Source organism: Periophthalmus magnuspinnatus, chromosome 16 (assembly GCF_009829125.3).
Source record: "Periophthalmus magnuspinnatus isolate fPerMag1 chromosome 16, fPerMag1.2.pri, whole genome shotgun sequence".
NCBI classification, from domain to species: Eukaryota; Metazoa; Chordata; class Actinopteri; order Gobiiformes; family Gobiidae; genus Periophthalmus; species Periophthalmus magnuspinnatus.
In genome coordinates, this window is record NC_047141.1 from 30,263,774 (window position 1) to 30,287,079 (window position 23,306).

Consider the following 23,306-nt stretch of genomic DNA (forward strand, 5'->3'; position numbering starts at 1 on the left):
TATGATCTATTTTACATTTATTCAATAAGGTGTTGCTGCTACAGAAAGGTTACACAGTGTAGCTTTAAGTCCTGTTTTATGTCTGAACAAATGGACCGGCTCAGATCCAAAACAGGGAGAAACTAGAACTGAAATAGGTGCAATCTGGACTAAACTATAAGAAACTAAAACAGGTCTAAACGTGGACTAAACCAGGTCTAAATGAGGTCTAAACCAGGTCTAAACCAGGTCTAAAACTGGACTAAGCGAGGATTAAACCAGGTCTAAATGAGGACTAAACGAGGTCTAAACCAGGTCTAAATGAGGACTAAACCAGGTCTAAATGAGGTCTAAACCAGGTCTAAACTGGACTAAGCGAGGATTAAACCAGGTCTAAATGAGGACTAAACCAGGTCTAAAACAGGACTAAAGGAGGACTAAAGCAGGTCTAAATGAGGACTAAAGCAGGTCTAAATGAGGACTAAACCAGGTCTAAAACAGATCTAATCAAGGACTAAACCAGGTCTCAATGAGGACTAAACCAGGTCTAAATGAGGTCTAAAACAGATCTAATCAAGGACTAAACCAGGTCTAAATGAGGACTAAACCAGGTCTCAATGAGGACTAAACCAGGTCTAAATGAGGTCTAAAACAGGACTAAACGAGGACTAAAGCAGGTCTAAATGAGGACTAAACCAAGTCTAAAACAGGACTAAACGATGACTAAAAGCAGGTCTAAATGAGGACTAAACCAGATCTAAATGAGGTCTAAACCAGGTCTAAAACAGGACTAAACGAAGACTAAACCAGGTCTAAAACAGGTCTAAAACAGGACTAAACAAGGACTAAACCAGGTCTATAACAGGACTAAACGAGGACTAAACCAGGTCTAAATGAGGTCCAAACCAGGTCTAAATCTGAGCTGCATTAACTCTACACACTGACTCAAACATTCACATACAGTCCATGTTTTTTAAACACAGTCCGTGTTCTCTCTGTGTCTTTCCTCTGAGATGAAACTATCTCACCTGCAGAGCAAAGAACAAGAGCACGTCCCGTTTGAGCGCAGAGAGATAACACCGTGCAGTGGGACGGGGGGAGGGTCATGGTTCTATGAGCGGACGAATATAAAACCACATCTGCACCAGTGTTCTACCTGACTGATGTTCAGGACGTGGTTTATTATGTTTATTGTATGAAATGATGCAACAAAATGTGCTTTTGTCTCTTTTAACATCACCATAATTTAGTTTATATTCACACATTTGCTCATTTCTTTCTAGTTTTTCAGTTAGTTTACCTTTAATTTAAACACCACAAACCTGTTACTTTAAATAGTCCAGACACAGAGGGGGCGTGTCCTATGTCGGCTATTTTTAAAGGCGTGGTCATGGGCCGGACCTTGTTTTTTTTTGTTTTTTTTTGTATTTCTTTCAATGTTTAAGTGTTTAGTAGTTTTATTTTAAACACTTTCTGAGTTAAATGGATTCTCCTAAAGTTGTACCTGACACACCTATGAAGTAAATGGTGTTTACCTGGGGGCGGAGCTTCTGGTTTGAGAGGTTATATAAGCAGAGCGAGCCAGTCTTTCGAGGTTTTTCCTTAGTTTTGCCATTTTTGTTGCTTTTGTTTTAGTTGAGCACCGTTAATTGTTATAAATATGCATTATTTTTCCACGCTGAGGTGTAATAAATGTGATTAATTGTGAATTTTTCTGCATCGGCCTCCTGCTTTGACCACAGTTTTCCCACAAATGACGACTAAACTGTTACTAAAACTTAATCCAGGCTAAAACAAATCTTCTCTACAAATAAACATGAGATCAGGAGCTGAGACTACAGTTTATAGAACCAGGGCTTTGGATTAAACCGTCTGAACACGGAGGAAACCAGGTGTAAACTAAGGCTGTGTTTATACTTAACACACACCCAGAACTAAACCTGGACTAGAACTGAACTAAACCAAGTCCACATCAGGACAAAACTAAAAGTACATGAACTACAGGTCTAAAGTTTGTCCACATCACCCACATGACGACACTCTGAGTGACTTGACCAGGTCTAAAGAAGATTAAAACCAGGTAAATACATTCTTTTATATTTCTCTTTAAAATGGAAGAAAGTAAAAGGTATTTAAATGTCTCAAAAACCCTTTGACACGTCACGTTTTTTTACCAGCAACTTTAGAACGGCAGTTTTGAAGTTTTAGCCCTGCTTTAGACCTGGTTTAGTCCTCTTTTAGACCTGGTTTAGACCTGATTTAGACCTGGTTTAGTCCACTTTTAGACCTGGTTTTGACCTCATTTAGACCTGGTTTAGTCCTGGTTTAGACCTGGTTTAGTCCTGGTTTAGATCTCATTTAGTCCTCTTTTAGTCCTGTTTTACTCCTGTTTTAGACCTGGTTTAGACCTGGTTTAGTCCTCTTTTAGACCTGGTTTAGACCTGGTTTTGATCTCATTTGGTCCTCTTTTAGTCCTATTTTACTCCTGTTTTAGATCTGGTTTAGTCCTGGTTTAGTCCTGTTTTAGTCCTGGTTTAGTCCTGGTTTAGTTCTGTTTTAGTCCTGGTTTAGTCCTGGTTTAGTTCTGTTTTAGACCTGGTTTAGTCTTGTTTTAGTCCTGTTTTAGACCTGGTTTAGTCTTGTTTTAGTCCTGGTTTAGTCTTGTTTTAGACCTGTTTTAGACCTGGTTTAGTCTTGTTTTAGTCCTGGTTTAGTCTTGTTTTAGACCTGGTTTAGACCTGGTTTAGTCTTGTTTTAGTCCTGGTTTAGTCTTGTTTTAGACCTGGTTTAGACCTGGTTTAGTCTTGTTTTAGTCCTGGTTTAGTCTTGTTTTAGACCTGGTTTAGACCTGGTTTAGTCTTGTTTTAGTCCTGTTTTAGTCAGTCCTCTCTCGTCCCAAAATGCTTCACAGAATCATATTAAACTCTTTCCTTCAGGTTTTCCAGTTGATAAAATGTTTTTCCATCAGACTCGTCTCTTTGTTTCGGTGAGTCTTGTTTTGACGCTGCAGTCTGTGTTTTACAAGACAAAAGTTACATAGTGTGGTTTTATACTGGTTAAACTTCAGAGTGTGTGTTTGTCTGTGTCCCAGAGCGACGGAGGGGAGGGGTCATGAGTCTGGCAGGACGGAGCAGCTGAGACGACCAATCAATAACTCACATTAAAGCTATTCTAACACAGGATAAACACAACACGCCTCCACCAGCTCCACCGGCCCGCACGCCATCGCTCAAGGAGAAACGAGCCAGGACCAGGACTGAGACGGGACTAGAACAGGACTAGAACAGGACCAGGACTAAAACAGGACCAGGACTAGAACAGGACTAAAACAGGACCAGGACTAAAACAGGACCAGGCCTCCACTGCCCCTCACACCATCGCTCAAGGAGAAACGAAGCAGGACCAGGACTGAAACGGGACTAGAACAGGACTAAATGTGTAAAAGTGTGTGTAGTGTGCATGTGTGTGTGAGTGTGTGTGTACGTGTCGTGTGTGCATATGTGTGTAGTGCGTTTGTGTGTGTGTGTGTGTGTGTGTATTGTGTGCGTAGCTGTGGTATCAAAACAGATCAAGTGTCGGTGCAGCACTACAGACGAGAGGGAACTCACTCATATTATTAAATTACATTTATTAAACACTTTGAGTCTTAAAGCTTCACTATACAACATTTACAGAATGTTACACAGTTTGGCTTTAAACTCATCCATCTTGTATCTATTCAGTTCATGTAAGTAATGTAATAAAAACATATTAAAAACATGCATTCTTACAGTGATCTGACCTGTAACCTCCTGCTCGTCTCCATGGAGATGCTGCACTGTGGAACATTGAAGGCAAAGCAAATCACCATGGAGACGAGCAGGTAGCAGAGCGTCCTGAAGTAACATACTGCGTTTTATAGAAGTAAATCACTGAAGGTCAAAGACAAAGAGCAGAATTTAAATAAAACCACGGCCTTGTCACCGTTTAAATACGATCAGGTGAAATGAGCAGAGAAAGGTTCAGTAATGGAGCTTTTGTTTCAGGGTTTGTTGTTTTGTTTGTGCAGGATTAAACACAACGCCTCCTGTGGAGCGTCGCCCTGTTCACTCTGTTCTCTGTTTGGACTGGACGTGTAAATGTTGAAAAGTGTAAAGAAAATATTAGGATGTAAATAAATGTAACTGGAAAACTGTGTTGAGCTGTGAACAGAGGAACAAGGACCAAACCAGGACTAAACCAGGACTAAACCAGGACTAAACCAGGACTAAACCAGGACTAAACCAGGACTAAACCAGGACTAAACCAGGACTAAACCAGGTCTAAACCAGGACTAAACCAGGACTAAACCAGGACTAAACCAGGACTAAACCAGGACTAAACCAGGTCTAAACCAGGACTAAACCAGGACTAAACCAGGTCTAAACCAGGACCAAACCAGGACTAAACCAGGACTAAACCAGGACTAAACCAGGACTAAACCAGGTCTAAACCAGGACCAAACCAGGACTAAACCAGGACTAAACCAGGACTAAACCAGGACTAAACCAGGACTAAACCAGGTCTAAACCAGGACTAAACCAGGACTAAACCAGGACCAAACCAGGACCAAACCAGGACTAAACCAGGACTAAACCAGGACTAAACCAGGTCTAAACCAGGACTAAACCAGGACTAAACCAGGACTAAACCAGGACTAAACCAGGACTAAACCAGGTCTAAACCAGGACCAAACCAGGACTAAACCAGGACTAAACCAGGACTAAACCAGGACTAAACCAGGACTAAACCAGGTCTAAACCAGGACTAAACCAGGACTAAACCAGGACCAAACCAGGACCAAACCAGGACTAAACCAGGACTAAACCAGGACTAAACCAGGACTAAACCAGGTCTAAACCAGGACTAAACCAGGTCTAAACCAGGACTAAACCAGGACTAAACCAGGACTAAACCAGGTCTACACCAGGACTAAAGCAGGACTAAACCAGGTCTAAACCAGATCTAAACCAGGACTAAACCAGGACTAAAGCAGGACTAAACCAGGTCTACACCAAGTCTACACCAGGACTAAAGCAGGACTAAACCAGGTCTACACCAGGACTAAAGCAGGACTAAACCAGGACTAAACCAGGTCTAAACCAGGACTAAACCAGGACTAAACCAGGTCTACACCAGGACTAAAGCAGGACTAAACCAGGTCTAAACCAGGTCTAAACCAGGTCTAAACCAGGACTAAACCAGGACTAAACCAGGTCTAAACCAGGACTAAACCAGGACTAAACCAGGACACATACATCAGGCTCTAAAGGTTCTATATTACGCAAAATTGAGTTTTGTGAGCTTTAATCCATGTTCTAATGTTGTCATCAAAAACAGACCTGGAGTCGTGTTTTGTTTCATTCACACATGTTTGAGTTACTCTTTATTATTTGTCTGTAATATCTCCAAAGCACAAAACGCTCTGTTCCACCTTGTGATGTCATGAAGTGGTAATTATCAAGTTAACAGCTCATTTTTACTTTTAGTTCAGTAGAGATTGGCTGAAATGATCCAAATGATTCTAGAAATGAAGGTGTGTGGAGTTTCAAAACACAGTGGCACTTCCTGTATCACCACATGATGACATCACAAGGTGGAACAGAGTGTTTTTTTCAGTTTGAGAGAAGAACTTAGGTTAAATCTGCAGGGTTTGTGTGTTAAACATGTGTGAATGAAACAAATAAACACAACTCCAGGTCTGTTTGTGACGAGGAAACAACATTAAACTCTAAAACTCTAAACTTTAAATCACAGTCTGATTTACGTCTGTTAAAAGCTCGAGTTCTCTCCTCTACAATCACATTATTTCAAGTGGTTTAAGTCAATTGGCTCCTCTTCTCTTAACGACCTTCACGCTGACAGAGAATCGTCCAAACTTAAACGTCTCAAAGTGACAAACCGGCTCTATGTCGCGGCCGACCCGGGACGCTCTGTGCTGGTTCCCGTTTGCACCTGCCTCTGTGTCAGGACGACTCCGCTGCACTTAAAATCAGATATTTTTAAAATCCTCTTCATCAAAAATTTACCTTTGAGTGTCGGGGTGAGGCTCGAGCGGGGAAACACTGAGGATCTGTAGAGTGAGAATAATCACAGCTGAATCTGCAAATAAACAACCAAATACCCCGTCTCCATGGCAACGTAATGTGTAAATAAACGCTGTAACCCTGGAGTTCACACCTCTACGGACATGTTCAGGAATGCACGGATTTTATTAGTGAAGTAAGTACTGGATGTGTTTAAAATGTGCACTGGGATTAAAAAGAAAAAAAAAAAACTGCAAATCAAAGTAATTTGTCAGCTAAAAAATGGAAAATTAAATGTATTTCCCAAATTATTCATGTGCATTTTCCGATTGTAGAATTCCCAACGCAAATTTGTCAGCTACAAAAATGGAAAACTAAAATATATTTCCCAAATTTTTCACGCCTATTGTCCGATTGTAGAATTCCTAACTCACATTCATGGGGAAAAAATAAAAAACTAAACACATTTCCCAAATTATTTGTGTGTATTTTCTGATTGTAGAATTCCCAACTCAAATTTGTCAGCTAAAAAATGGAAAACTAAACATATTTCCCAAATTATTCATGCATATTGTCCGATTGCAGAATTCCTCACTCAAATTTGCCAACAAAAAACTTGAAAACTAAATATATTTCCCAAATTATTCACGCATATTCTCCAATTGTACAATTCCTAGCTCATTTGTCAGCTAAAAAATGGAAAACTAAATATATTTCCCAAATTTTTCACTCCTATTGTCCAGTTGTAGAATTCCTAACTCAAATTTGTCAGTAAAAAATGGAAAACTAAACATATTTCCCAAATTATTCATGCATATTGTCCGATTGCAGAATTCCTCACTCAAATTTGCCAACAAAAAACTTGAAAACTAAATATATTTCCCAAATTATTCACGCATATTCTCCAATTGTACAATTCCTAGCTCATTTGTCAGCTAAAAAATGGAAAACTAAATATATTTCCCAAATTTTTCACTCCTATTGTCCAGTTGTAGAATTCCTAACTCAAATTTGTCAGTAAAAAATGGAAAACTAAGCATATTTCCCAAATTATTCATGCATATTTTCCGATTGCAGAATTCCTAACTCAAATTTGTCTGCAAAAAATTTGAAAACTAAACATATCTCCCTAATTATTCACACATATTCTCCGATTGTAGAATTCCTAACTCATTCGTCAGCTAAAAAATGGAAAACTTAGCATATTTCCCAAATTATTCATGCATATTTCCCGATTGTAGAATTCCTAACTCATGTTTGTCAGCTAAACAGTTGAAAACTAAATATATTTCCCAAATAATTCACACCTACTTTCCGATTGTAGCATTATTAACTCAAATTTATCAGCAAAAAAATAGAAAATTAAACATATTTCCCAAATTATTCGTGCCTATTGTCCGACTGTTGAAGTCCTAACTCAGCTTTATCACTTTAGACTGATTTTTTACTTCAAACCCCTCACATGCAAAGCCCCTCCTGCATCTTTCCCATATTCCGAGGTCTATTTAAGTTCACTTTCACCTTTGCCGTGTCCTCCTCCTGCTGCAGTCGCACTAAAGTCAGAATTCCCACTTTGACTTTACCCCAAAACTGATTTAAACCTTTAAGGCTCCATGAATCTGGGCTTCACCTGAAAACTCCTAACCAACCCACGCACCCCGACAGCTCCTATGCCCCTCCCTCATCTCTCTCTCTGTCTCCCTCTCTGTCTCTCTTCATCCCTCCCTCCTTTTCTTCCTCTCTTTCCCTCATCCCTGCACTCAAATTCACGCTCTGCTGTTTCCCTCCTCTCCCCTTCTGCATCCCGTAGCCAAATCAAACCAGAGCAACAAAACGCAGACCCTACCCCTGACAATGCCGTTATTATCCCATACGCTCCTCTGTTTCCTCTCCTTTTATTCCATCTCTTTTGGACCACGCGTGCCGGCCTATAAATAATCCCCGCGTTTCCCTGTTCCGCCTCTCTCTGTCCTCTTCACACACACATATACATACTGCCAAACAGCATCATAAATCAGCGGATAGTGGTGGTTGGAGGGAAGGAGGAGGAAGAGGGGAAGAGGAGGAGAGGAGGAGGGAGGGGGGGGATGCTACAACACGGAAAACACACACGGCACATCCAAAGACATGGACATTCCACCCGGTCCGGAAAAAAACCTGCCCTTAGATCCATCCCCTCTGCTGCAAACACACACAGAAGAGCCGGCTGTGTCCTGTCTCTCTGTCTCTCTGTCTCTCTGTCTCTCTGTCTCTGTCAACCCCCCACCACCAAAACACTGCAGCAAAATGAGGAATGCAAGAGGAATAAAAGAGGAATAAACAGGCACAGGCGCTTACTCAGTCTCCTGGAGCCTATGCATCCCATGGTGTTCTCACAAAGGCCCTGGATACAAGCGTGAAAGTGTCATCCAAACGCATAGCATTCTCCTCCTTCCTCCTGCGACTCCTCTTGTCTATCTGTCCTGCGCTCCTCTCTTTCGTGCTCTCCTGCGCTCCCCCCCCCTTTCCTCTCTCTCTCTCTCCTCTCTCTCTTCTCTCTCTCCATCCTTCTCACTCGCTCCGGTGCAGTGTCTTAGAAGAGATCCTGTTAGTAAGTCAGTATGCCTGGGGGAAATAGTGTAGATTAGCACTAAATAAAGATCTGAAGCATAATTAGCATTAGTTAGGAATTCACATGTGTCACGTGACTGGGGTTGACAGGTCTTGTGCTGGGGTTTTGGGGTGTTTTTGGGGTTTAAAGTGTAGTTTAATGAGCGAGAATGGTGCTAAATGATGGATATAAGCATCAAGAGGTTAAAGATGTGATTCCTCTGAGCGGATCGATACCGCAGAGCTGAGTGTCACGCTTCCATTGTGGCATCTCTGCACTGGCGTAATGTTTTGTGCAGCTAAAATGGGGGGGTTTCTCTCTCTCTCCATCCCTCCATCTCTCCATCCCTCCTCCTCCACCTCTCGCAGTCTCCCTCTTCTGCGCGCGCACAGCCTGACAATGCTCTGCAGCGGTTTTCTCGCACCTCTCCATCACCCCTCCCTCTCTCCATCTCTTCCTCCCTCCCTGGCCCGCCCTCAAAGCGACGGCTCCGGGGACGTGCACGCGCATACGCAAACAGCAAACAATCCCTAAAAAAAAAAAAAAGAAAGAAAAAAGCTCCAGCAGGGCTTTCCTCCGCCGTCACACTGCTCCTGCTCCTGCTGCTGCTGCACGAGTCTCCACCTCTTTCTCTGTGTCATCTCTTGGCACGGACCCACCCACAGTTCTCCCTCTGCTTTAGACCTGTCTGTTACATGGCTCCAGAGTGCATCCTCAGGGTCATTTGTCAAACAGCACACACACACACACACACACACACACACACACACGGGCCTGTCCCAGCTGTCATTAAACTGTTGTGTTGTTGTAAAGAGCTGATATAATGTACATTCTGCTGCAGATGGTGCCAGTGGAGCATGAAGGCTACAATCAAAAGAAAGATCATTGCGCCCAGAGAAACTTGGAACATCGACTTCACGTTGTGCTGCAAATGTAAAGATAAAGACGTAAATTGGATGTGTAAGTTCAGGGGTAAATGCTCTACTGAAACTTGTAAAACAGGGCTGGAAATAAAGTTTTCTGCGCTGTCTTTTTCCTTCTCTTCTCGCTTCTGTGTCCTTGTCTGGAGGTGGGCGGAGACTCTGGCCCCGCCCACTATGCACCTGCAACTCACGAGCGATCACGTTTCCACCTCGGGAGTACGAAGGGACTGAGGAGCCTATAAACGCCGCCAGATCAACTGTGTATCCGGCGTGAACGTGGGTCTTGGACCTACCCTGCACCTCAGCCTCCGCCCCAGCTCTCCACGACCAGTATGAACACCTCCGCCTCCGATTCAGCTTCCTACACCCGGTTTGAAGACGTCAGCCTACGCCCCCCGCTCTCTACTTCCTGCTTTTCTGTTTGTAATAAACTGTCAAACTTTTACCCCGAGTTTATATCTTTGCTCGCCAAAACGTTACGACAAGATCTAAGCTTACAGCAGACCTTTTCTGCAAACTGGAGGTTTTTCCCATGTTATAGTGGTGACATTAAACTTATAGTGGTTTTCTTCCGTTTTACACTCTTGAAGTTGTATTTGGCGTGATTCGTGCAGTTTCAAGATGCCATTTTACTGCTCAATTTCCGTTTTCACTGCCTCCGGGACACGCCCACTGTCACATACGCACTTTGTTCTCTGGTTTTATTTTCGTAATTGGTGATACATGTAGGACTTGGCAGCGTCATGTAGTAATTTTGGTATTACAGTAATGAAAAAAAATCCGCTTCTTACTTGTGTGACGTGCAGCTGTCCATAGGGGGCGCCAACACTACACGGCACTTTGTTGTGATGGCGAAATCAGCTCCCATTGGACACCGCAGACTTGCTTATTTAAAACCGTTTTAGATAAATTTTGCGATTTTAAATGTGCAAATTATAACATAATGACCCACGGGTGTCGTAGATCATAATTGTAAACGAGAAACAAGCACAAAATATATAATTAAACCTTTATTTTTCAGGATTTTTTCAATAAAATGTGGTTTTATTTCAAGGTCATCCCTCCACAGATCTGACTTATAACATGACCCAGTGGTTTCACCTGCTTGTCTCCATCGAGGTAAATAAGTTTAACGTCATACTACCAAATTACTTTTCCATGTCTTCCAAGCTTTGCCTCAAATGTCCCACAGTGTGACATTAAACGTATCTGTATTTATTCAGTTACATGTGATTTTATTTCAAGGTCGTCACTCCACAGATCTGACCCGTAGAGATAGATACATTTAATGCCGTACTGTGGAATGCTCCAGGTGAAGTAATAGCATCTCCATGGAGACAAACAAGTGGCGTGTCTCCTTCCTTTTGTAGTTGTTAGTTTGTTGCCATGGTAACTTACAAAATGCCACTAATCACGCCAGTTTTTTAAATCTATATTTTAATTTCATCCTCATGGGGTCAGTAAAAGGACAAAATAAAAGTGTAGGTTTTTATCTGCACAATTTTAAAAAATCACAGTATTATAGAAGGTGAAACTACCAGGTCACGTTACGGGTCAGATCTGTGGAGTGGCGACCTTGAATTTAAACCGCATGCAGATACGTTTAATGCCGTACTGCAGAACATTTGAAGCAAGGCCATACATGAAAAAGTAATTTTGTTGAATGGCATTAAACTTATCTACCTCGAAGGAGACAAGCGGGTGAAACTAGCCATGTTATGGGTCAGATCTGTGGAGTGGCGACCTTGACATAAAACCACATGTAACTGAATAAATGCAGATACGTTTAATGCCGTACTGCGGAACATTCGAAGCAAGGCCATACATGGAAAGGTAATTTTGTAGTATGGCATTAAACTTATCTGCTTCAATGGAGACAAGCGAGTGTTATGGGTCAGATCTGTGGAGTGGCGACCTTGACATAAAACCACATGTAATTGAAAAAATGCAGATCGATACTGTGGGTTTAATGCCATATTGTGCAACATTCCAAGCTGTCCAATAACATCTAAAGACGACTAGCAGATGGTAAAGACTAGCAGGGGGTGTACCCGGCATCAAAAATGTTACGTAGTGTATCTTTAACCATGCTCTAATGATTTTAATTCAGCTTTTTCCATGTTATCTTGTAAAGCTAACCGCACGCACTACGGCGTTAGCGTTCCCCACTGATCCGATCTCTTTGGGACTATTTTACATTTGTGCGATTACATTTGTCCAATTTACCGTTTCATGTTTGTCCAGCAAATGATGCAAGTCTCGTCCGAACCGCGAGAGAAAAGGATGGATAGATGGATAGACGGAGCGACACAGAGTGTGTTTGAAAGAGGAGAGAGAGGTCGTAGCCGCTCTGTTGACTTTCCACAAACTGGAAAAGAGAAAATGAAAGACCAACACACCAGGACAAAAGACCCGGACACGGATGATATTTATTTTCCCCAAATCAGCTCTAGTTGCAATTTTTCCAACAATTGACATTTTTAAGATCATTAAGATTCAGTTCACAGTGTATAATTTAAACACATTCAGGAGCGTTATTAACATTTGAGAGAACAATGGAATATGTCCTGCTAAACTCATACATAATGCATCTCAGAATGGAGAGGTCTGAAGTGTGGATGCAGGATTTTGGAGATAATAAAACCACATGGACACTTACATCGGGACATTTAGGTCTGTTATGTAAATGTTTGCAGTCTTACGATTTACTTAAAGGTTCACTATGTACGTTTTCTGTTGGAAGATCCACCACCTGCTCAAATAAAATTGACTTTTCAGAGTTTTTAATCATGTTTTAGTTGTTTCCTTCTCATTTACGCTCTCAAAGTTGTATTTAGAGTGATTCGGATATGTTCAAGACGCCATTTTGTCGCTCAATCCCCGTTTTCACCGCCACCGGTACATGCAAACTACTCTGTACTTACTTCGTTTTTCAATTTTACTTCTTAATCGATGATATATGTAGGATCCTGCAGCATTGTGTAGTTTTTTTGGTAAAAAATTCGCCAAAAAATCTGCAACTCGCTAGCGTGACGTGCATCTATCCACAGGAGGGCGACGTCAGCTCACATTGGCCACCGTACACTTGTTTATTTGGTCTTGTGATTTACTTAAAGCTTAACTACGTACCTTTTCTGGACATCCACCACCTGATTACGTATTGATGTTATTAATTTGCCTGGTGCGTTCCACAGTATTGCATCAAACTTGTTTTCCAGACCAAGGTTTAGTTTGTTTTCATCCCTGACAGTTTGTTCTGCTCACTAGCGCCTCACAGTGGTCACATGATGTCGCTGTGGCGTGTCTGTTCAGCTGATTTAAACAGGTTTTGGTGCTGTTTTGGTACCGGTGGAGGCAGGACGACAGCGCCACCTGCAGTCTGATTTCTTCAGGACAGTATTCAGGTGTGTAACAGTCAAAAAGCCCCTCGTCCCGGTTTATAGTCCCCACGTTTACATATTCCGTTCCGTGTTTGTTGTCCTCCGTCCCAGTCCACAATGTCGTTCTTTCTTTTTACATGTGTCAAAAGTGACTGATTTGAGTTCCTCCTGTTCTGCTTTATGAAAACGTCACCACTCTGACCTCTCTGCAGAAGACTGTCAGGTATGAAAACAAACTAAAGCTTGGTCTGAATAAAGAATCTATTAAAATAACTCATCAGACCAGATCAACCTCACTGGACTGCGTTAAACTGAATTGTCTCCATGGAAACAAGACGTCACAAGGCCTAACTAGAAGCCAGATCTGTGGATAAATTACTCTGATCACAGAAAGAATATATTTTGTTTATCAAGGTATTTTTCAGCAATAGGAAATCTTGCTATTGAATAAACAGTTTAATGCACCGACTGTATATATAAAAGGACATACACTGCCTGGCCAAAAAAAAAGTCGCCTTTAGCTTTGATTACGTCACATATTCACTGTTTCATTGTTTCGATTTCGCTTCTGCAATGTCACCAGATTTATTTCCATCCAGTGTGGCATTAATTTTCCACCTGTTGCATTGATGATGGTCGAGTCTGACGCTGCAGCTTCTCCAGCTCATCCCAAAGATTCTCAATGGGGTTAAGGTCTGGACTCTGTGGTGGACAATCCATGTGTGAAAATGATGTCTCTGTCTCTCTCTCTCTGCTTCTCTTTCTCTCACCCTCCATCTCTCTCTGCTTCTATTTCTCTCTCCCTCCCTCCCTCTCCCTCTCTCTCTCTCTTCCTCCCCCTCTCTCTCTCTCTCTCTTTCTGTGCATCTCTCTCTCTCTTTCTGCTTCTCCCTCTCTGCTTCTCTTTCTCTCTCTGCCGCCCTCTCTCTCTCCCTCTCTGATTCTATTTCTCTCTCTGTGTCTCCCTCTCTCCACCTCTCTCTCTTCCTCTCTCTCTGTGCATCTCTCTCTTTGTCTCTGTCTCTCTCTCCGCTTCTCCCTCTCTCTGCTTCTCTTTCTCGCTCTGCCTCCCTCTTTCTCTCTCTCTGTGCATGTCTCTCTCTGCCTCTGTTTCTCCCTCTCTCTGCTTTCTCTCTCTTTCTCTCTCTGTGCATCTCTCTCTGCCTCTGTTTCTTCCTCTCTCTCCCCCTCTCCCTCTCTCTCTGCTTCTCTTTCTCTCTCCCCTCTCCCTCTCAGCCTCCCTTTCTCTCTCTTCTTGCCCCTCTCTCTCTGTCTCTCTCTCTGTGCATCTCTCTCTGCCTCTGTTTCTCCCTCTCTGCTTTCTCTCTCTCTTTCTCTCTGTCTCTCTCTCTCTGTGCATCTCTCTCTGCCTCTGTTTCTCCCTCTCTCGCTCTCTCTCTCCCTCTCTCTCTCCCTCTCTCTCCGCTTCTCTTTCTCTCCCCCCTCTCCCTCTCAGCCTCCCTTTCTCTCCCTTCTTGCCCCTCTCTCTCTCTCTGTCTCTCTCTGTCTCATGCTCCTGTCTCTCTCTTTCACAATTTGAGCCTGATGAATCCTGGCATTGTCATCTTGGAATCTGCCCGTGTCATCAGGGAAGAACAAATCCACTGATGGAATAACCTGGTCATTCAGTTTATTCAGCTGACCTCATTCTGCTGAACCTCGACCGGACCAACTGCAGCAACCCCAGTATCTATTTGCTTCATTAAATCCAGGTGGAGACTTTATTTGTGGCCAGGCAGTGTAGTTAACTGGGCACTTCTGGCTCCACTGACTCTGGCTCCAATTCACTTTACATTGGAAAACTGTCAGACTCGTCATTTTGGTCTGAACCCGCTGGTGTTTTTATTTCTCTATTGTGTCTGTAAATCAATAAATGAACATTAATAACAGACAAATCAGGCGCCTTCTTTACCAGAGGTTGCTCCTGCTAGCGTTAGCAACAGGTTTGATTGACAGCGTTGCTAAGCGCCTGCTCCCTGCTAAACCAACGGAGCGGACAAGAATGGGCATTACCTTCAAGAACCTCGTTGCGGATTGGCTCTTTGGTTGCTATGATACTTGCAGTCGGAATTCCCAATATGGAACTGCAACTGCTAGCCTCAACGTGCTAGCCTCTACGCGCTTCATTTGACTGGAGCCGAACACTCCGTCACTTCACTTCTTTACACTATGGTTTAATGCCACACTATGAAACATTCCAAGCAAAGCAATAACATTTTGGTCTTAAATGTTTGTATTAACCCGCTCTACATGGTCCTGGGGTTTTTATTTCACTATTGTGTCTGTAAATCAAAATATGAACATTATTAACAGACAAATCAGGCGCCTTCTTTCCCTAATATCTCTAGCGTTAGCAACCGGTTTGATTGACAGCGTTGCTAAGCGTCTGCTCCCTGCTAAACCAGCGATGCGGGAAGGAAGGGGCGTTACCTTCGTCAACCTCGCTCCAAATTGGCTCTTTGGTTGCTATGATACTCACAGTCAGAATTCCAAATGCGAAACTCCAAATTTGCTCGACGTCACACTCCGTCGGTCCACTTCTTTACATCGTCTATGGTTTAATGCCACACTATGAAACATTCCAACATCATTGTGACGCAAACGGCGGAGTCTACGCCCAAAAAAGCCACATCGTGCACCTTTAAACTGTGATTTCAATTAGTCTCGCAGCCCTACTTGGACAGATGGACGGCGAGAGAAAGAACAGTTGAGTCACAGGCGATGAAGGGGGAACAGCACGGCAGGAATTTTTAAATATCAACACTTGGCTGGAGACTTCAAAAGATTTCACAATTAAAACGATAAACGCGATCCAAGTCTGTGTAAACGGAGATAGAACGTGTCCAGATCTAGCAAATCATACCTTATCCAGCTGATCCTCACTTTGTAGTTTAAATATAGACTGAACTCTTTCGCCCGGGCTCCCAGCGGGCGAGCGAGCTGAGGTAGACCGCCGCAGGGGTCAGCTTCACCGGACTCTGTTGAACCAAAAAAAAAGAAAGAGTCTAATGAGATGTGTGATTAAAGCTAAGGCACAGACCGTCTATTTAAGGCAAACGCAATATCAGGTAAATACAAATAGGTGGAAATCGTGATGTCGCAGGATCTGATGTCATTTTAGACGGAGCACACGGGAATATTTAACTCTACGGGCAGAAAAAAATGTGTATAAATATGTCGAATTTTTACGTAGAGGTTGGTTTTGTGCGTTTGTCGTGTTAATTTTGTAGCAGCCATGTTTTTGCGCTTAAATATTAGCACAAATTTTGGAAAACAAACTGACATTTTAAGACAGTCATACATAATTTACTTTGTCGCGTGCCACATAAAATGACGTGGCGGGCCGCATTTGGCCCACGGGCCTTGAGTTTGACACATGTGGTTTAGGTAAATACACTGTAAATTTTCTCTTCTTTTCTTCTTCTTTGCCTGAAATGTTCAACAGTACGGCATTAAAGAAGACGTTGTGAGCTGCATGATGACACCTGTGGATCATTATGTTATAATTTGCACATTTTAAATCACAATATTCATAAAAAAAAGGATCAATGTAAGGAACAATTCCACTGAGTTCCGCGTTAGAAAACTGCGGTGCTGTTGTAACGTCTGGGGGATCGAAGATACAGACTTGGGGTTTGACAGTTTATTGCAAACAAGTAAATGTGAATGTTGGTTAACGGAGCAGGAAGTAAAGAGCGGGATCGAGGGTTGACGTCTTCGAGAGCTGGGTCGGAGGCGGAGGTGTAATGTGGGCCCAAGAAACGAGATCTGGAAAAAAAAAAAAACGAGAAAAAACAGCTGAGTACAATGACCATAATTATGAAAACTAGACTGAGCCGAGCGGAACTGTACCACGGGGGATACACGGATGATCTGGTGGAGTTTGTAGGATAACCAGTCCCTTTGTACTCTACAGGTGGAGGCTTGATTGCTCATGGGCTGCAGGTGTGTAGTGGGCGGGGCTAGAGTCTCCGCCCAGCTCCAGACACAAGGACAGGCTAGGATCTTGACAGGTGTCCAATGGGAGCTGATGAAACCGTAAACGTCATCACAACAAAGCGCCGTGTAGCTGTTGGCCCGTTTTGAAGAGATTTTTCTTTTTTTTTTATTCATACCAAATTAATTAAGAATATAAAACTGGAGATCGAAGTCAGTACATCATCGTGGGCGTGAAAACAGGCGTTGATCGGCAATATGGCGGTGTAAAAATAAGCGATTAAAGACCGGTACTGAAACCAAAAACAACTCAGAGAAATGAAAGTAAATGAGAAGAAAACAACTATAACCTGGATAAAGCCATGGAAAAGCTCGGAAAACTCGATTTTACAGAATAGGTGTGTGTTTTAAACATTTGTATCACGCATGTGTTTAATTACAGATGTTTTTATTGATAGATGAGTTTAATTATAGGTAAAGCAATAACATCTCCATGGAAACAAGCAGAGAAGTTACACAGTGCAGCTTTAACATCAGGTATTCTTTGTGTTTCATGTAGATGAGACCAGGAAATACAGAGAAAGTAACAGTAACAATAAACCAGGTCAAAATATCAGCGTTTTGACAGTTAAATGGAAAATTCAACAATAGAATCGATTCAAAACAATGAGCTGAGATGTTCAGATGTGAACGATAAAAATACATCTCACTGTTGTCGTTGTTATTGATGCATTTAACTGGTCAATTCTCAGTCACTACAAACCCCATGGACACACTGCACCTGCGACAAAGACACCACAAGGTCACACACACGCACACACATATGCACACACAGAGACACACACAGACACACGCACATGCACCTGCACGTACATACACATTCACACACACATACACACACAAACACACACACATGCACACACATACTCGTGCACACACACAGGGTTGCACAAAGAATATTTTAAAACACTCACATCCATACACTAACAGCCATTTAATTCCTGGTTTAGTCCTGGTTCAGTCCTGGTTCAGTCCTGGTTTAGTCCTGGTTTAGACCTGGTTTAGTCCTTGTTTGGTCCTGGTTTAGTCCTGGTTTAGTCCTGCTTTAGACCTGGTTTAGTCCTGGTTAAGTATTGGTTTAGTCCTGGTTTAGTCCTGGTTCAGTCCTGGTTCAGTCCTGGTTCAGTCCTGGTTTAGTCTTGGTTCAGTCCTGGTTCAGTCCTGGTTCAGTCCTGATTCAGTCCTGGTTCAGTCCTGGTTTAGTCTTAGTTCAGTCCTGGTTCAGTCCCGGTTCAGTCCCGGTTTAGTCTTAGTTCAGTCCTGGTTTAGTCTTAGTTCAGTCCTGGTTCAGTCCTGGCTCAGTCCTGGTTTAGTCCTGGTTTAGTCCTGCTTCAGTCCTGGCTCTGGTTTAGTCCTGGTTTAGTCCTGGTTTGGACCTAGTTTTTAATCTGGTTATTTTATTATGCTGCAATGTTAAATTTTAATCGTGTTTGTAGCTGGTGACAGTGGCACAGGAGGTTAATCCATCACCCACTGACCAGAAGCTCAAAATCCACTGTTAAGACAAAAAAAAAATGGATCAAAACATATTTAACAAAAACCTTTTCAATCCTTTTATTATTTTTTTCTTAAAATTTCAGACTCTTCTCAGTTATTAAAGCCACTGAAAACAAACCTTAACACCCCCGTGCAAAAAAAAACCCCAAAATAACAAAGAAAAAAGTCCATGATGAGCCAGAAAACGTAATGCAAATATAGTGTTTTTGTGCCTCTGAGCAAGACGACACAGCTTAATCTCTGAAGTACTGTACAGTTTACATTACAAGTCATTTAAAATACCTCTGTGTCCAATTCTATTCATCATTTTAAGTAAAAGATTTGAGATACTTATGTTGGTTTAGTGCAGCTTTAATCATAATAGTTTGAATAATTTTCACCAACAAGAAAAATTCCTTCACCTGGTTCAGTCCTGGTTCAGTCCTGGTTCAGTCCTGGTTCTTTCCACTGTGACACACACTTCATCCATGTTCAGATCCATGTCTCCAGTGCCGTGACACGTGTGTTATATAAAACTACATGCACCTTGATTGATAATATCACGTTTAAGCGATCGGTGACTTCATGTACGTGTCACTTCCTGTCTGTCACCTTAAGGCACAAACGCAGGCTCCAGTCCAGGGTCTCGTCTAAACAGAGTGATGCCGTTCTGTCGTGCGGATGTATTTTAGACAAATCAGTTGTGTCATTTCATTTGTGGAACTACCTGGTTTAGTCCTGGTTTAGTCCCAGTTCAGTCCTGGCTCAGTCCTGGTTTAGCCCTGGTTTAATCCTGGTTTAGTCCTGGTTTAGTCCTGTTTTAGTCCTGGTTTAGTCCTGGCTTAGTCCTGGTTTAGTGTTGGTTCAGTTCTGGTTTAGTCCTGGTTTAATTCAATTCAATTCATTTTATTTTTGTAACGCCCAAAATCACAACAACAGTTGTCTCAAAGGGCGTTCATGTTTTGGTTGATGGGGGAAACCGGAGTACCCGGAGGAAACCCATCCAGACACAGGGAGAAACATGAAAAACTCCACACAGAAAGGCCTGGGTGACCCGGGGATCAAACCAAACCTTCTTGCTGTGAGGCATGAGTGTTGCCACTCAGCCACCGTGCTGCCTACACACAAAAACAAACAGGAAAATCAAACAACAGGAAAAATCAGACAAAACAAGAAAAATCGGCAAGGCGAGGAGGAGGGAGGGGGGTGGAGGAAGACCAGGCGAGGAGGAGGAAGACCAGAGGAGGAGGAGGAGAGCCGAGCCGGGCCGGGTTTAGTTCTGATTCAGTCCTGGTTCAGCCCTGGTTTAGTCCTGGCTCAGTCCTGGTTTAGCCCTGGTTTAGTTCTGGTTTAGTCCTGGTTTAGTCCTGGTTTAGTCCTGGTTCAGCCCTGGTTTAGTCCTGGTTCAGTACTGGCTCAGTCCTGGTTTAGTCCTGGTTTAGTCCTGGTTCAGTCCTGGTTTAGTCCTGGTTCAGTCCTGGTTTAGTCCTGGTTCAGTCCTGGTTCAGTCCTGGTTTAGTCCTGGTTCAGTACTGGCTCAGTCCTGGTTTAGTCCTGGTTCAGTCCTGGTTTAGTCCTGGTTTAGTCCTGGTTCAGTCCTGGTTTAGTCCTGGTTCAGTCCTGGTTCAGTCCTGGTTTAGTCCTGGTTCAGTCCTGGTTTAGTCCTGGTTCAGTACTGGCTCAGTCCTGGTTTGGTCCTGGCTTAGTCCTGGTTTAGTCCTGGCTCAGTCCTGGTTTATCTGGTAATCGAGTACTTTTGTTCGCGTCACATTTTGATGCAGAGATTTGTCAAAGGATTGAATCGGCGACGGCACGAGCGCCGTCACGAGAACGCAAGGTACATTATCGACATAAAAACACTTGTCACTGAATAAAAGATAAATACGTTTAACGCCAAATCAAAGCCACAGACTGTGTAAAAAAGAGGAGTAAGTGAGTGTTCTTTTGTTTGGAATTCTGACTGCGCGTATCATAGCAACCAAAGAGCCAATACATAGCGAGGATGTTGAAGGTAACGCCCCTTCCCGCTCAATGGTAAAGAAGAACGCGCCCGATTTGTCTGTTATTAATGTTCATATCTTGATTTACAGACACAATAGCAAAAATAAACCCCAGGATCACGTAGAGCAGGTTAATACGAACATTTAAGACCAAAAAATGTGTCAATGTAAAATGAATTGGAGCCAGGAACAGGAAGTGCGCCCGCAATCACTTCCTGTTTGCAACGCGGCAGCTAGCAGGTTAGCTATGCCGATTTATACAAACTGTCTATGCTCAAAATGCTTTTATTTGGTGAAGCGTTTCAAGGTGCAGTCATTTTTTTATGGGGCTTTTTTGTGTTTTTTAGGGGTTGCTATGACGACCGTATTGTTGTATTGTATTGAATTTTGAAATTTTGTATTATTTTTTGGCGTTTTAACTTCTGGTTGTGAAGCATTTGCGACATCGTTGTCTGTGAAAGGCGCTACGTGAATAAACTTTGCGTGCTTTCAGGTAATTCCAGGCAATGCAAGAACACCTCCATGGGCACAGGAGTAGCAGACCACCAGGAAAGTTCTACAGTGCAGCTTTAATGGATCTAATAGTCAATATCTGGACAGAAGCCATTGCGAGATAGGGTATTATGTTTCCTTGTGAATATTCCAAGCATAAACAGTAGTAGCAGCGGCAGTAACACGCAGCTCTCACCAGATTTGCATCGTGGTTTGGACCTGGTTTGGACCTGGTTTGGACCCGGTTTGGACCTGGTTTGGACCTGGCATGAACCTGGTTTGGACCTGGTTTGGACCTGGTTTGGACCCGGTTTGGACCTGGTTTGGACCTGGCATGAACCTGATTTGGACCTGGTTTAGTCCTGGTTTGGACCTGGTGTGGACCTGGTGTGGACCTGGTTTGGACCTGGCTTGGACCTGGTTTGGACCTGGTTTTAACCTGGCTTGGACCTGATTATAACCTGGTTTGGACTTGGCTTGGACCTTGTTTGGACCTGGTTTGGACCTGGTTTTAACCTGGTTTTAACCTGGTTTGGACCTGGCATGAACCTGGTTTGGACTTGGTTTGGACCTGGTGTGGACCTGGTTTGGATCTGGTGTGGACCTGGTTTGGACCTGGTTTGGACCTGGTTTAGACCTGGTTTAATCCTGGTTTAGTCCTGGTTTAGTCCTGGTTTAGTCCTGGTTTAGTCCTGGTTTAGACCTGGTTTAGTCCTGGTTTAGTCCTGGTTTAGTCCTGGTTTAGTCCTGGTTTAGACCTGGTTTAGTCCTGGTTTAGTCCTGGTTTAGTCCTGGTTTAGTCCTGGTTTAGTCCTGGTTTAGACCTGGTTTAGACCTGGTTTAGTCCTGGTTTAGTCCTGGTTTAGTCCTGGTTTAGTCCTGGTTTAGACCTGGTTTAGTCCTGGTTTAGTCCTGGTTTAGTCCTGGTTTAGTCCTGGTTTAGTCCTGGTTTAGTCCTGGTTTAGTCCTGGTGTGCTCTCACCAGATTTGCATTGTGAATTATCTTCTTCTTCTATTCCTGGGAGATAAGAACCAAAAAACTGGAGCTAGTGCAGTGTGCAGCCCCGCGGTGAAACGCAGATGTCTTTCATTTTGTGAGTGCTGTGAAATCGAAGCGCGTCTTAACCCGCTGCACAGAGTCCAGAGGTGCCGGAGAGCGAGTGGGCGTCATATGGAAAAGCATCGGATTTCACGTACGCGACGAGATGGAAGATCTGCATCGGAAAAACCGGCTTGAAATCATAATCTGTGTGTTGTTTTTTGGTAGTTTTAGATTAGTACAGAGTAATTGGATGTGCTCTGTGGTGGGAGCAGCGTGGAAATAGGATGGAAACTGCATGAAGCGACAGTAGTTCAGTTGGTTTAGTAGTTCAGTTTGCGCGTTGAGCTGAAGGTTGGTGGTTCGAATCCCGCTTTCGACATAAACGTCATTGGTTGAGTGTCAGATCTAGTGACTCGCAGGTTGGCGGTGCAGTTCCAGCTCCAACAAATGAAACTGTTGTTGCGTCTTTGGGTAAAACTCTTAACCAATCTCCCCTGAGTGTCTTATGGATGGATTTATTTCATGGAGATACACTGCCTGGCCAAAAAACAAAGGTCACACACTCTGATATTTGGTTGATTCACTGTTTCATTGTTTCGATTTCGCCTCTACAACGTCACCAGATTTATTTCCATCCAGTGTTGCATTAATTTTCCACCTGTTGCATTGATGATGGTGGAGTCTGACGCTGCTCAAAGCTTCTCCAGAACATCCCAAAGATTCTCAATGGGGTTAAGGTCTGGACTCTGTGGTGGACGATCCATGTGTGAAAATGATGTCTCTGTCTCTCTCTCTCTGCTTCTCTTTCTCTCAGCCTCCCTCTCTCTTTCTCTTTCTATTTCTCTCTCCCTCCCTCCCTCCCTCTCCCTCTTCCTTTCTCTCTCTCTCTTTCTGTGCATCTCTCTCTCTGTCTCTCCCTCTCTCTGTCTCTCTCTTTCTGCTTCTCCCTCTTTCTGCTTCTCCCTCTCTCTACTTCTCTTTCTCTCTCTGCCGCCCTCTCTCTCTCCCTCTCTGATTCTATTTCTCTCTCTCTGTTTCTCCCTCTCTCCCTCTCCCTCTCTCTCTTCCTCTCTCTCTCTCTCTATGCATCACTCTCTTTGTATCTGTCTCTCTCTTTCTGCTTCTCTCTCTCTCTGCTTCTCTTTCTCTCAGCCTCCCTCTCTCTTTCTCCTTCTATTTCTCTCTCCCTCCCTCCCTCCCTCTCCCTCTTCCTTTCTCTCTCTCTCTCTTTCTGTGCATCTCTCTCTCTGTCTCTCCCTCTCTCTGTCTCTCTCTTTCTGCTTCTCCCTCTCTCTACTTCTCTTTCTCTCTCTGCAGCCCTCTCTCTCTACCTCTCTGATTCTATTTCTCTCTCTCTGTTTCTCCCTCTCTCCCTCTCTCTCTT

General features: G+C 43.2%; 2 protein-coding genes across 4 annotated transcripts in view; one reads left to right on the top strand and one right to left on the bottom strand.

Annotated features, from left to right (window-relative positions):
* Positions 1-15,833, bottom strand: part of fam131bb (family with sequence similarity 131 member Bb) — a 60,731-nt gene extending 44,898 nt beyond the window's left edge. For 2 of the 3 annotated variants that reach the window (XM_033981171.2, XM_055228127.1), the window contains exon 1: positions 8,361-8,437. In XM_033981171.2, coding sequence (XP_033837062.1) covers positions 8,361-8,388 — 28 coding nt within the window. In that variant the 5' untranslated portion in view covers positions 8,389-8,437. Of the gene's footprint in view, positions 1-8,360; positions 8,438-15,779 lie in introns of those variants that run through there. The other variant, XM_055228128.1, reaches the window with a different exon arrangement.
* zyx (zyxin) overlaps positions 1-23,306 on the top strand; it is a 282,791-nt gene that overhangs the window by 218,755 nt on the left and 40,730 nt on the right. The window lies entirely within an intron of this gene.